Source organism: Carassius auratus, chromosome 40 (assembly GCF_003368295.1).
Source record: "Carassius auratus strain Wakin chromosome 40, ASM336829v1, whole genome shotgun sequence".
In the NCBI taxonomy this organism is placed as follows: domain Eukaryota; kingdom Metazoa; phylum Chordata; class Actinopteri; order Cypriniformes; family Cyprinidae; genus Carassius; species Carassius auratus.
The window spans coordinates 3,972,101-3,986,909 of NC_039282.1; the positions used below are offsets into that span (position 1 = coordinate 3,972,101).

A 14,809-nucleotide genomic window follows, 5' to 3' on the forward strand; every position below is an offset into this window, starting at 1 on the left:
TAAGCATATCTATATTCAGAGTATGGGTCACCATACTTGGACACGTCACTTCTCTTTCACTTTTTATTGAAAATTTGTATAAGCCACATTAATGTTTGAGATAATATTCACAAAAAGTAGATCCCATATTTACCAACAGGACTCGAAAGCAGACTCTTTTTGTTTTAGATTATTATTATTTTTTTTACTCATGAATAACAATCACAGGAACTCTTTACTTTTATCATTCCAACCTCTCCAAAGCCGTCACGTCCTGGCATCCATGCTTCAATCCACATCCAGACACACAGCAAGCAAAGTAAAAAGCCTTTAATTATGTGACACCAACAAATAATTATATATTTTTTAAAACAATGCGTATCAGCCCAAGCATTGATTAAATGCCTGATGAAAGCGTGCTTGGGCTGATACACGTTTGTGTTTTTTAATATGTAGCCCTGTCTTATAATTAAAGGCTTTTTGCTTTGCTTGCTATGTGAGTGCATGGATGTGGATTTTTTGTTTTTGCAATGGGATCCACTTTTGTTTTTGACAATTTGTTCCCTCTCTGGAGCACCCATAGTCTTTCTTGTGATTACCTGATGCGCCCTTGGTCAAAAGACCTATATGCATTGCATTCACTGTACTTCACTGAAGTCCGATATACTATTAAGGAGTTATTTTGTGGTATGACGCTTGGGTTGGTTTGGTCCTATATATTTAACAGGAGTGTATTTAGGTTTTTCTATCACTTCCAAGCCGAGGTAGTGCCGCAAGACTTCAGGAACCAGAACTGTACCATCCTAATGGACGACAATAATAAAACACAAAATAAACAACAAAATAAAAATAATGTCTGTTTAAAAATAAACAAGTTTAAAAGTTTTAAATTCTACCTTGGTTTGGTGTGTCTCTAAAATCGCAATGACAGTGCGTGGAACAGCACAAGCCGTAGCATTAACCTAAAATATGGGAAGGAAAAATTTAATTACATTTCCTTTTTAACAGCACGATATAAAGTATTATAAATAGTTTCTTACCGTATGTGCATACTTAAGGTTTCCATCATCTCCCTCATAGAGAATGTTAAGGCGCCGGCTCTGGTAGTCTGTGCAGTTTGAGGCACTGGAAATCTAACAAAGGAAGCTGATATTTACCAAAAGCATACTCTTTTTATGTTTTACATTATTATTATTTTTGTTATTACTCGTGAATATGAATTACAAATACAGCGACTCTTTACTTTTTGTTTTAAAGTATCATTCCAACCTCTCCGAAGCCGCCACGTCCTGGCATCCATGCCTCAATATCATATTTTCGAAAGGCAGGAGGCCCTAATTCTTGAGTGGGCATATCCAAGACTCTATGAGATAAATCGTTATTAGCATATCTTCAAATCTTCATAGTGCAAAAAATAAACTATTTTGTGCTTGGTATGAACAGAGATTAAGAACCACAAATCTTAAATTGTCAAGCCAGTTAAATAAAAAGAAAATGCTATACTTATATTTTATTGAATTTGGAGCAGAATACCAAATAAATGGAAGGAAATGACCATCAGTTAGCAACCCGTGACATGCTATATGTGGTATATTGATGATGGTTACTGGTGGAACATTAGTTAGACTGCAAACCTGAAATGAAGTTTCAGAGAAGAGAAAATCTCCTTCTGTAACATGACAAATTCTTCCAACAATTGGGCACTTTCCTCTCCCGTTTCATTCGAAGTCACACCGAACATTTCAACCTGCATGGATGTAAACGTAGTCAACATCCTAATAAGGTAACACACGATGTTCATTGTACTATATTTGCATTGATCTTGACCTCACTGGTCTTTCTTTTGCACGCTACCACTTCTGTTTTCTGATTACCTTGTTAAAATGATGAACTCTATAGAGCCCCCAGGCCTCTCTGCCAGTATCTGTTTCTGCTCGATAGCATGTGCTACTACAGACTGTCCTAGAATATAAGAGAAATAGTTTATCTTATGAATAATATTTTATACATGCAGCAGTTAATGAACAACTTAATGTAGTATTCAGGCAGGCATTTAGGTCAACCAGGTACTTCTTTTACCTGACGGGTAAATCCTTGAAATTTACAGCATGATCCATGAAATAGCCTGGGAAGTAAAATAAAGGACATTTTGTTCTTGCTCACAATTTTAGATCATGATTTGATTGTGACAGGGTTTCTGCAGATGTCATCAAATCTAATTTAATGTTTTTAATGCCATATAAGTACTTATTAAATGCTATACACAAACCAAACCAAGGTATAAATCAAAATAATAGTAATATTATAGATAGATGTGTGTGTGTAAAACTCGTTTTTGATATCCTTCATTTTCTGTGTGTGGGTTAGTTCACAGCAGTGATAGAAATTAATCTGTTCCTATAAGTTTAAATTGATTTTTACATTTTATGAGCATTTTTACCTTTATAAGGCCACGAAGTGTGCATTGTCTTTTGAGTCAAATTCTTACATTAAATCGGTCAATTAGAATAAAATACATTTGGGCCGTTAGCAAACAAATGATATCAGTATCAACAAAATTCATCTTTGCTCAGCAGAGGAAACACAGAAGCAGCATAGGATGAATTTCCCACACAGAGGGATATGAATGCATTTAACCTGAAGTTACAAATGCATAAATAATATTTTATTATTTAAAAACATAAAACATGGAACACTGATATTTAAAATTAATTTAAATGTCAAATTAAAACCGCCATCAGGTGGCAGCAAGTCAGTCAGTATGTTTACATGGACAACAATACTCAGATTTGATTATGATTAAGACAATACTCTGATTAAGAATCTACCATGGAGATTCTGGAGGGGACGTCAGATGGCATCCTTAATCATTATATTTTCCTATTCAGAATAAGGTAAATAATAAGATTACTGATTTCCATGTAAATTTAGTCACCGTAAGGAAGTGAGTCATGTAAATGGTTGATTCGTTCAGGAATGAAACACCGTCATGTTGCATAGAGACACAAAAAAGGGCTGTGGATTTTGGGAATTTTTTTGTTGGCAAAATAAAGCAAAAACAGGCAATATAGCTTCTAAAACGCAAGTCTCATAATATCACCTTTTTGTTTATTGAACTGTTGAATAAAATCACATTTGTAATCATGCTGATTTTAGAGGTGAAAACCTTATGTTCTTTCTGTGGTATTTTTATGAACAATGGCATTTAGTCTTTCACAAATCATAGCTAACGTAAGGACATTATAACTAGCCACCATATTGATTTATGATCTTAAATGTCAGGCGTGTTCTTTTTTTTTATAGTTTATGGTCCAGCGTTTAGCACTCCTCATTTTTTAATTCCCCAATTTCATTAGACATGGTTTTGATTCTCGGAGCATTGTGACATCACACTGTTTAGGCCCCGCCCACAGCTGCTGACTAACACCACTGTGCTCACATGCCATGTAACAGCCGCTTTCTGTGTGTGTGCTTCGGATATGTGTGTGCAAAAACTGCATCAGAAGTTTCAATTGATATGGCTTTAAAACGCATCATTTTAGCTCAATATACAAACATGTTTTTTGTTGTTGTTGTTTTTTGGGGGAAGAGTATTTGAGGTAAGAGCTGTAAAGGCACAGCCCTGTTCTAGAAAAGTGGGCGGGGAGCAGCAGCTCATTTGCATTTAAAGATACATGCACGAAAACAGCATGTTTTTGTTTCCACTCAAAATAGACACTTTCTAAATTATATAATAAATTATCTGTGGAGTATCTTTAGCTGAAACTTCACAGACACATTCTGGGGACACCTGAGACTTATATTACATATTGTAAAAAGGGGCACAACAGGTGCCCTTTTAGACAAAACCAACTGTGTTTACTAGAATACAAAAATAAGTATTTTAACATAACTTTGTGTCTATGTGAAAGAGTGTAGAATCAATTCAGTGTTCACGTGGTGTCTTTCTCTTTCTGGAAGTTTTCGGGTGTGTAAGGCAGCGGCTGATCGCACAGAAAACAGCACGAGAGTTAAAATTGCTTCAATATGTAAATTGGCAAGATGAAACGTGCAAACCTTTCGTCCTCTATGATGTTTAATCTTAACAATTTATCCACGAATCACATGTGTGCCAAACCTTGGGTCTGGTCCGTATGTTTAACACACGCACTACTGGTCAAAGGTTTTTAATTTGTTTGAAACAAGTCTCTTAGTAGTAGTTCTGGTAGTTCACTGTATGAAGAATTTTTGGGTGTAATTTCACAGTTTACTTAATTTTTCTATACTAATTTACCTAAATGAACTATAGTGTCCTTCACCCACCAGTAAAAGTAAAAAAATAAAAAAAATTATCTGGTGTCAAGCAAATTTATTTTATTTATTTATTATCAAAGTTATTTATTATGAAGGCCCTTTATTAAAAATAAACTGGTAAAATTTTTCTCGAAAACCGTCCAAAAAATTCTAATGCATGTAGAAATGAAATTTAATGACTTCTAATGCCATTTAAGACCTTAATTTTCGCAAAATCCATTTAATGACTTTTAATGCTTTTCAATGCCCAACAAAACCCTGTGAGAATATTTGAACACCTGAAATATTGGAGTCTGCTGGTCTTTATTTTAGAATAATTTGATTAATAGCAATAGCTTACATGTAACGAAAAAATGACATTAAATCTATAAAATAACAGTTAAATTTATAGTAGAGTTGAAATTTTAACTTACATAGTTTATAACATTCTAATTATCATATGATTAATGATCATATAACAGAAGTTCATGATTTTCTCACCTGCCACTCCTACTTCCCCAGTACCAGCAAGATTAAGGTCAGGAAAGCGTGACGGGTCCAGAGAGTACACCTGTGATTTATGAGCATTAGGCTGCATCCCACAACCCTCCTAAACAACAGATGCAAAAATGTCATTGAGTTTCTTTATAGGTTGTTACTAAGTAAACTTTTATACGGCATCTTTCCATTTAGAGTCTTAATAAACTATAATGTAATAAAAATGTTGCTACATGAAAATCAACATAATGCATTTTAGAGCAAAGGAGAACTCACAAAAACCACTGATTTCAACATGTCAGGAACAACCATGGGAATAAAGCCCTGTAAAATTATAAGAATTTAAAACAACAATTGATGTATAAAGTGTTCTCACCCTCCAAGAAGAAATCGAAACAGTGATGTTTGCATTAAATCAACTTGGGAAAAAAATCGACCCAGTTTACATGAGTAAGTTCCATTCATGGGTACAAATTATTCCAAAAGATGAAAACATACTAACGCGTTTCTGGAGAAAATCCATAGTATAATTTTGCAAGGCAAACTGAAGTGTGGCCCCCGCACCTCTGAGATAGTATGACCTGTGCCCGGACACATGGGCGAGCCGTCTGAGAGGAAAGAGATACTAATGATAAACTAATATAAATTATTACATCAAATTAAAATATGAGAGAAAGAAAACATCTTACCTTTGTCTTATGATGTCAAGACTCTCTCCAATTTCCAGGTGGCCTTTTGGTTTAAAATCAAATTCTATAGTGGACACAATACACTATGATATACAATATTACATCTTGTGGTATATTTTACCAGGCACTGCCATGATAAAGGTACAAATATTTACTGTACATAAAATAACTAAAATACTGTGTTAAACACTGATCTCTCTAGAGAATTTCTGTCAACTGTTGCAAGAAATCAGGAAAGTCAAACCTCAAGGTCATTACAAGTCATGACTGCTGCTACTAGCCAAACCCTAAATTGTATTTTTGACCAACAATTGAAGGAGATATGGTTATGAATATGGTTTATGTCAAATAAATGTACCTCGTTTCTCACCAACCAATTCAACCACTCTTGCCTGGCTCTCATCCCCTATGGGCTAAAAGACAGGAGAAAAATGACATTCCTTTTAAGTAAAAGCACACTTCTGCTTTCCTGTTTACTACTATGTAAAATGTCCTTTTGAATTGAAAATATTTTTTCTGTATTGTGAAAAGGTGAGCGGTCTTGTACCACACTTGGATGTGATCTGTTGGGCAATCTTAGGGCACGGCAGTAATGTTCTTTCTCCAGCTCCCCCTCTTGCACATACAACTGACCAAGTTTCTCTCTGATTGCTCGACCCTCTTCTCTAGCACTTGTGTACTCCTCTAGCTGTCAAGTACGAAATATAGAAAGAAATGAGTATTGTAGAAAAAGGCATGCATATAATGCATAGTACACACCGAAAAGCAGAAAAATCACTGAAATATAGTAATATTCAGAGCTTTAAATTCTCAAGTAAATTTTCATTCATTAAAAGGTCATAAATCATAAAAACGTACAGAAATCAAAGAAAGCTGACACTTACACTAGCCAAAGTAGATTTGTCATGTTCATCCTGAAAGAAAGAAAAAAGTGCACTGACTAAAGCAAATTTTTATCCAGAAATAAATGATGCACATAACCAGTTGACAAATAACATCAACAGTATATTTATTTCAACATAAAGATAGGAAGTTAAAGACTTTGAAAAGATGAACTAATTATATAGACTGCTAAATAAGTTTTTTGGTAAACTGTTGGTTTAAAATCTATTATGTATAAAGCAAAGAGGATTTTTAAGAACTACAAATAATCGCATTAAATCGCATAAAACAAATTTTAGGTTATAGGGTAAGTTCACCCCAAAAAATTAAAATCCTATGGCTACCGTCAACTGTGCTAAACAGAAGAAAGAAAATCATACAGGTTTGGGAAATGAAGGATGACAGCCTTTTTAATTTTTGCATAAGCTATCCCTTACAATTGTTATGCACGTTTAGATGAAAACATATACTACATTAATGCATGCGTACACCTACCACAAGAGCGCGGACTTTGGCACTGATCACATTCTTCCTCGTCTCCAAATCTGAGATTTCTTTCTGCACCTCCTGTAGTTTCTTCCAGACTGAGATCTAGACACAGATTGCATCACTAAGATGTTTCAGTTACTCATTCACTTGCATTATCTAAAACAGCCGTGGGGATAACGTAGCCTTATTGTTTTAATGAATGACATTTAATGTTTGTCTTACTATGACTCCGACATCAGCTGCTCGTAGATCTCCTTTCCGATGCTCCAACTCCCCCTTCACTGCGTCAGGCTCCTCACACACGCGCTGCATGTCCAGTTTAGGTTTGTGACTGTAACCTTCCCGCACGTGTTCATACAGACTGCTCCTGACCGCTCGAGAGGAGCAGAGCCGGCAGGACCATCTAAACCCACTGCTGACATTGTGTCTGGAAGACATAAACAGATAAAAAGAGGAAAGACGTGCAGCTGCCCTTACAGAGGACGCCATGCTGAACATGTTGACAGTTACACACGTACGGAAGCCGATAGGATTGATTTCGTCCAAACGCGATCGGAAATGTGATGACAGTGAAACTTAGAAATAAAATATTAATTCGTTCATTTAATAAGCGATTTTGACAACTTATCACACGTTGAAACTCAAAAACGTTCACGCATATTATGCTGTAATAGTGCTACATTATTTTAATATGGAAATCCTACTGAAATACGTAAGACTCTTATTTTGTATTACTGAACCATTTGTACACATGTTCAAGCAGCTAGGCAACAACAAAATATATTTGCATTAGATTAGTGCGATCAGGTGAATAAAAGAAAAAAAATTGATGAAATTAAAGGGCTAATGTTTTTCTTGTAAATCATATTCTCTTACAATGGCAAAAAAATGTCATTTTTATACGTTGCCTAAAGGAAATTTGTGAAAGAAAGACAAAAAACCAAGGTTTCACTCTCAAGTTCTTAGATGTGAATTTCCCAGAATATTGTAATAATATAATATTATTATCCAGAAAGACATCTTTGTTGTTACTCACAAGTCAATTAACAATGTCCTTTTGAGAATCCATTCTAAGGTGAGGAAACTTCGTAAAAACATAGACCTTCCAAAATTCGTGAATATGGAGGCATAATGCTGCATACATAAAAAAAGAAAGAAAGAAAAAAGGAAACATAATAACGTTACTAGTATCAAATCCAAATTGTCGTCGTAAGATTTCCCTACGTGCATATAAACAGTTAATCATTTTAATATTATTTAATATAATATTTAATTTATTAATTCGAATAATTATTTCTCAAGCTTTGGTATTTATGTCTATGGTAAAAACCATAGACTTTATAAAAGGTTAAAACAGACGGCCCTCGGTTACAATTGGAACGGAAGTAAATATCCGTCACATCCGGTAAACAGGCCAATGAGAAAAGCGGAAGACGAGTGTGTTGTTCCCTCAGCTTGCTTCGCCTCCAATCATGGAGCAATGCTGGCAGCTGTGAGCAATAGTTGATATTACTGATCAAACAGCCGTTTATTTCTCTCGAGACTACGTTATCTTTGGTCCAGTCCGGATTACCAACCGTTAATAACCCACACGGAGCAGTCAGTGTGGATACATCAGGCGCGCGGGTATATTTTTGTGCTCATATGCTAAGGATGGACAACACACCGTGATGAGCCGAACAATCTGCGCTGAAACTACCCGAGAAGCTCAAGGCGCTGTGAACGGGCCGAAGAGTGTCAGGCCGTCTGTCTTGAGACACAAACCCGAGCTCGAGACCCCACCAGAAATACGAGAATATAAACCAGCTAACAGTCCTGTACTGCTGGGATCAACTCACTCTCTCTCTGATAGAAACCTGCTCCTCTAATGGTAATATCTACTAACGTAAATGTAGTGTAGTATTAATATGTTTACACATCAGGCTACTATACTTTTTGAGAAAACTATATAATAAAACTACAGTGGATATTTACTATTTATTTAATCAATGTCGTTTGCTTCTATACGATTAATCTTATTTTTGTTAAATCACAGAGATCCACTTGTATATCTTTTAAAGCATGAAAGATCCCATTCGTTTTTGACATGCATGTGTATAATTCAGTATTTTCATTGCATGTATTGAAAACCGCTTTTCAACCTTTTATTGTTCGTTAATATGTGGTGTTTCTGAAGGGATTAGAGAAGGAGGACAAAAGTTATTGCTTCGAGAACAGCTTAAGAATGTAAGGGACGAACTGAAGGTTTCAAGCAGGTTATGCCATACATGTAAGGGTTAAATTGTTTAGAGACGTTGTAAGTCATCTGAGGCACTCGAACCCAATGTCTCCTCACCCTCTTTTAGGCTCAAGGTCAATAGGCCTGGGAAGAGTATAGAAAATTGTAAAAAAAAAAGAAAATCTGACCGAAGGAGGCGGCGATATTGATAATCAGTTCATTTGATCACCCAAACTACTTTAAAATCTTCATTGTATTTTTACCATTTAGTGTATTTCCTCAATATGTATGTCTAGTTCAGCTATAGAAACTATAAATGTGAGCACAGTATTGTACTGTCACTATATGAGCATCAGATTTAAACAATGTACTTTTAATTGAACTTCTTGTCACAGATGAATGCTGTCAAAGGTGGCGCGGTCACCTGGCGTCCACAGCCATGGAAGGATGCAGATCGAGGTGGAGGAGAACCTCTCTCCGATAGCGACTCCGAGGAAGAAGATTTTCCTGATGACTACTCGACTCCGTTGGGGGAATATGTGACTCAAGGTGAGACGATGGTTGTGCTGTTGAACATTGGATTATGTATACTGTTACTTTAGAATGATTGATTCTATGATGACATTTGTTTCATTTTATACTATTTATATCTATACTATTCTTCAAATTGTAATAAGTACATTGTAATAAAAAGTCAGATTAGATTTAAACTAGATGATAATGCAAAAGATGCATTTTCACTGATGATCATAGACCTTTGGACCCCACAGATCTTGTTCTGCCATAATGATTAAAAACGTTTCAGCACTTCAAAAACAGCAAAACAATGCCATTATATTCATCAAATGTGGCAAAGTGACACTGATTAGTACATTGATTAATCGTTTAGCCACCTTTTTTTTTAATCAGCCTTGTTTGTCCCTTTGTCATCTGATTCAGGGTTAAAACAGCTGCTTGATGCTCAGCAGTTGTGTGATGTCACTCTTCTGGTGGAGGGAAAAAAGTTTATGTGTCACAGGTGAGTTATGTTTTCAGCTATGAAGGTTGTCTGATAGTCATATTGCTCAATTCAATTCAAGTTTATTTGTATAGCGCTTTTTATGATACAAATAATTTCAAAGCAACTTTACAGAAAATTAAGTTTCTACAATATTTAGTAGTAGCTTATCAGGGGTGACTGTCAGTCCATGTGCATATGGCAGAAACTCTTCGGAAAAATCTATTAAAGACGTAATCAAACAGACGATGAACACTTAATAGCAATTATTATATGATGCAATCACACATGTATCAAAATTTGGTAGTTCTGTAATGTGTGTGTGTGTGTGTGTATGTGTGTATATATATATATATATATATATATATATATATATATATATATATATATATATATATATAAAATGAAACTTGAATCGTTTAAAAAATGGTGTAACTATACATTAAATTGTTGATAAGGTTCTAATTATATGTATTTCAATATAATGATGTACAGTACCATTCAAAAGTTTGGGGTTAATAAGATTCCTATACAAATTAATACTTTGGTTCAGCAAGGATGCAATAAGTTGATCAAAAGTAATATTACAAAAGACATTATACTTCAAATAAACCCTGTTCTTTTGAAACCCTGTCCTGTTCATCAAAAAATCCTGAAAAAAGTCATGATTTCCACAACAAAAATGTTTCCTGAGCAACAAATCAATATAGTAAAATGATTTCTGAAGGATCACGTGACACTGAAGGCTGCTGAAAATTCCAAGAATAAATGTTAAAATATTAATAAATCTGGTGAGCATAAGGGGCTTATGTTTGCATAACATCTCAAACTTTTAAATGGTAGTGTACTTATATAAAACTATTCCGTTTTGACACGTGTGCACCGTTTGTCTTTTTTCAGAGTTCTTTTAGCAGCTGTCAGTCCATATTTCCGTGCCATGTTTACCAGCCCTCTCGTAGAGTCTCGTCTTACCGAGATCCGACTGGAGGAGGTGACCCCTTCTGTTATGGAGACCGTTATCCACTTTGTTTATACAGGGGAAGCCGGTCTTAGTCTGGACACAGCAGAGGATCTGTTTGTAGCAGCCAATCGTCTTCAAGTGATGCCTTTGCAGGACCTTTGCTCCAGGTAAAATTTATATGTGATCGTTCTACCTTGTGTCTTGTCTGGCTGATGCTCACATTTTATCTTCCTGTTTGTTAGATTCCTTTTTGAGCACCTGTCTGTGGACAATTGCCTGGGCATGTACTCTCTGGCTCGTTCACATCATGACCAGCTGCTTCTTCGGGCTTCTTTGAGGCTGGTCGGCCAGCATTTTCCTCGAGTGGCCCGGCAGCGAGACTTCCTCCTGTTGGACCCAGGGACTCTCGGCAGCTTGTTGGAGTCGGATCGATTGGGTGTGGAGTCTGAGACTGAGGTTTACGATGCAGCTAGGCGCTGGGCAGAATACCAGCCGGCTGATCGTTACATTCACATGCCCAATTTGTTACGCCATTTACGCCCCGGTCTCTTTGGCCCTGAAGAGAGCCACCGAATGAACCAAGAACTTGGGCCTCGAGCCAGTACCGAGAGCATGGGAGGACCGCTGAGGCCTAGAGAAGGTATGTTTGAGAAGAAAATAGTCTGTGTAGATCTTAAGCCGAGGGAGGATGAGTCTTTACAGAAAAGGGACTTCACGGTGGATTGCTTCGATCCTCGTACAGGGAAGTGGGAGAAGCTGGCAGCCTTGGGCTCGCTGCTCTGTCCCGGCTGCACTGCTGTCGGAGGCCGACTGTTTGTTGCGGGAGGCATCCTGCGGAGTAGCGAGGTCTCCTCAGCACTTCATGAGTACGATGTCGTGCTAAACCGCTGGATTGAACAGCCATCGATGGCTGAACCACGCGCCATGTTGGGTCTTCTTGGCTGCGGGGGTTTTCTATACGCTCTTGGTGGCTGTAACCGAGCAGCATTTCTGGACACGTCTGAAAAATTTGACCTTAACACGCTGACCTGGGCACCAGGACCTCGTTTGCCATTGCCGTTGCGATCTTTTGCTTGCTCTGCCCTCCGCTGTCGTCTCTATTTGCTTGGCGGTACCACACTGGAGCAGAGCAGAGCTGTGGTGCATGCTGGTGTGCTTATATACCACACCGTTACAAATACCTGGAGCCGTGTAGCGCTTGACTCTGGCGCCACCTGCCTGGCTGGAGGCGTAGCAGTACGTGGTGGCGTTTGTGCCATTGGTGGTTACTTGCGCGATGCCGCCAAGTTCCTCAATGGCAACTACACCCAGGCAGAACCACTAGATGCCACAGGACGCGTTTTGTTCTTCCGAGAAGGACGGGGATCAGGACTGGAGCGGGAGGTGGCGGTCGGAGTTGAGCGAGGTGGTGGAGGTAGTGACCGTGCGCCTAGTCCCGTGGTTTTTCCAGGTCTGCCAAGGAGGATTGCTGCCGGAGGTGTGGCTAGATGGAAACGCAGGATATATGTGTTGGGTGGCGAGAATGGATCGAGATTTTATGACAGCGTCTACTGCTGGAAACCTGGCTGGCGAAGTTGGGTCCAAAGACGGGAGAAATTACCTGGGGATACAGGAGGAGTTAGCCAGTTTGGATGTACCACCCTTAAGTTCCCCAAAAAACACATTTTAACACGTCTTCGGGCTGCTCAGCAGAAACGCGGGAAGGAGAGACGACCGACCCGGTCGTGCAGAGTCTTGCGGTTCGACAGGACGAATCAGGCAGTGTGAATTTTTTTTTTTTTTTTTTTTTTTTTCTCAATGAGACACACAAGCATTTTGGAAACATTTATGCACCTACTTTTGCATCTTTACTCTTGGTTGATGTCTAGATGTTTTAAATTTCATTCTTTCATTTCTGCAAGCTGAACGCGAGTTTTTGTTCTGACAGAAGTACTGACAGAAAGTATATGTAACAATTGAATATGATTTCAGAATGTTTTGAACTTAATGACAATAACTTCATAAATGCCCCAATTTGATCTTAGAAATGGTATCATCTTGGAGAATAATAAAATGTTTGAATCACAGCAAAAAACAAAACTATATATATATATATATATATATATATATATATATACAAAAAAACAAAAAACAGGTTATGCATATGTTTGACTTGATGAGTAAAAACTCATTGTTGTTTATTTGAACCTTTTTGCTTAAAGCTATTGCTTTGAGGCTGAATGTAGTTTTATACACATAAGAACATCTAGATTCCCACCGTAACAGCAGTTGTTACTACTATAAAGTCATAACAGCTTAATATAGGATCTAAACCGTGTAAGCTTTTTGTTTTGTTTGTTTTTTGATGACAGTGTGATCAAATTACACTTACTTTTAACAGCTATTTAGCAACGTCATGAGGTTCTTTCAGGGTTTCCATCAACAAGCATTTTAATGCCATATCCCAACATTTGCATAAAAAATTCTGGATGGAAATACCATTATGTGAATAAAATTTGCATAATGTGCTTAAATGTGTACACTTTGTTTGGGGTGGATAATTTTATCATTATTATTATTTTTTTTTTTATTTTTTTTTGAAGACGTGCACGCAAACTATGATGGAAATACATGTGCAAATTAAATTATTAGATGTGCATTCAAAAGACATCTTGGCCTCAAAATCATATGCCTGAATAATTTGTTTAGAGAAGGGAAAACAAGTTTCTCTGGCCACTCTGATATTTTACATTGAAGGCGATTGCTAGCATATGAACTCAACCACAAGAAATGGATTGCATTTATTAAAGGAGTGGCTTCAATTGGCTAGTTTCCCTTTTTTATTATTTTTATTTCTCTTGAACTAATGGTCTGAGACAGTGTTTTGTTTGCAAACTGTTTTTGCATTACATTTTGTTTCATCATATGCAGTCATAGACCCAGTTGATAAACACTGATGAACAGCATCATGTAATTCTAAATGATGTGGCAATTCAGATTAAATGTGCTGCAAACTCTACTGTATTTGAAATGCCTTTAATATGAAATGTAATTCACAAATGCATTTCCTATACCTGTCCATAATTCATGCTTATTTGATGCCAGAATCTCAAACTCCCTTTTTTTTTTTTTATAAGATGACAAATGAAATCAAGAAACACGCTTTCGCTTTGACTGAATTCTCTGTCTTTTCACTAATCTCACATTATTGAACTAATATTGAACCATAATGCAACCAAACAAGAGTCTTAGCATTAACACAATCCATGTTACAGTATCATGTAGAAGTATCATGTGTGATTTTTGTGGTGTCCTCTTGAAGTTGGACATCTCTGGAGGACTGAGTTAATGACAAAGACAGAGTGATTGATTTTCTGCACATCGTTGTAACGCACTGTTCAGCTTGCCCTCAATGAAGTGGATCAGTTTATGTATCTGTAGTGTTTTATTGGCATCTTTTTGGGTTTAGCTGGTCATCTCATCTGAAATGTTTTAAAGCATAGGCTCGCAATAGAAACCAAATGACTGCTTTTTGTATGATTGATCTGATAAGTTATTGTAATTTTGTCTTACAGTAACACTTTCTCAGAGACAAAGCAACTCTGTATTTCCATCTGATGTCAAACAGGTCTGTTTGCTTTTAAAGACCTAGAATTGTCGAATATTGAACATTGTTTGAATGTGCTCTGGTTTGCATTAAATAAACTGAACAGATGTTATTTGTTGCTTGTCCTGCAAATATAAGTGAGTTGTTGCAATTGAATTGTAGTGAAGTAGTAATAATGCTACACACCAAAGTGCAGGATTATTAACTAGACATTATTGACACAACTGATGCATTCACA

At 36.8% G+C, this 14,809-nt stretch overlaps 2 protein-coding genes across 3 annotated transcripts; one reads left to right on the top strand and one right to left on the bottom strand.

Moving 5' to 3' along the window:
- Positions 1-49: 49 nt before the first annotated feature.
- On the bottom strand, positions 50-7,604 carry sars2 (seryl-tRNA synthetase 2, mitochondrial). 2 transcript variants are annotated; one of them, XM_026226061.1, is made up of 16 exons: positions 7,032-7,598; positions 6,816-6,911; positions 6,323-6,352; positions 5,986-6,126; positions 5,797-5,851; positions 5,439-5,502; positions 5,252-5,357; positions 5,026-5,073; positions 4,753-4,861; positions 2,059-2,104; positions 1,854-1,941; positions 1,614-1,726; positions 1,249-1,342; positions 1,020-1,112; positions 876-941; positions 50-782 (listed from the first exon to the last, which is right to left on the bottom strand). In XM_026226061.1, exons 1-16 carry the CDS (start codon positions 7,305-7,307, stop codon positions 657-659), a joined length of 1,551 nt encoding a protein of 516 aa, XP_026081846.1. In that variant the 5' UTR covers positions 7,308-7,598; the 3' UTR covers positions 50-656. The 2 variants fall into 2 exon arrangements, 1 of the variants encoding a protein (XP_026081846.1); XR_003277950.1 differs by lacking the exon at positions 50-782 and having other exon boundaries at positions 1,223-1,342; positions 7,032-7,604.
- A 600-nt stretch (positions 7,605-8,204) lies between these two features.
- On the top strand, positions 8,205-14,446 carry LOC113058296 (kelch-like protein 20). The gene is made up of 5 exons (XM_026226062.1): positions 8,205-8,679; positions 9,423-9,576; positions 9,967-10,045; positions 10,925-11,152; positions 11,228-14,446. Exons 1-5 carry the CDS (start codon positions 8,677-8,679, stop codon positions 12,750-12,752), a joined length of 1,989 nt encoding a protein of 662 aa, XP_026081847.1. The 5' UTR covers positions 8,205-8,676; the 3' UTR covers positions 12,753-14,446.
- Positions 14,447-14,809: the final 363 nt, after the last annotated feature.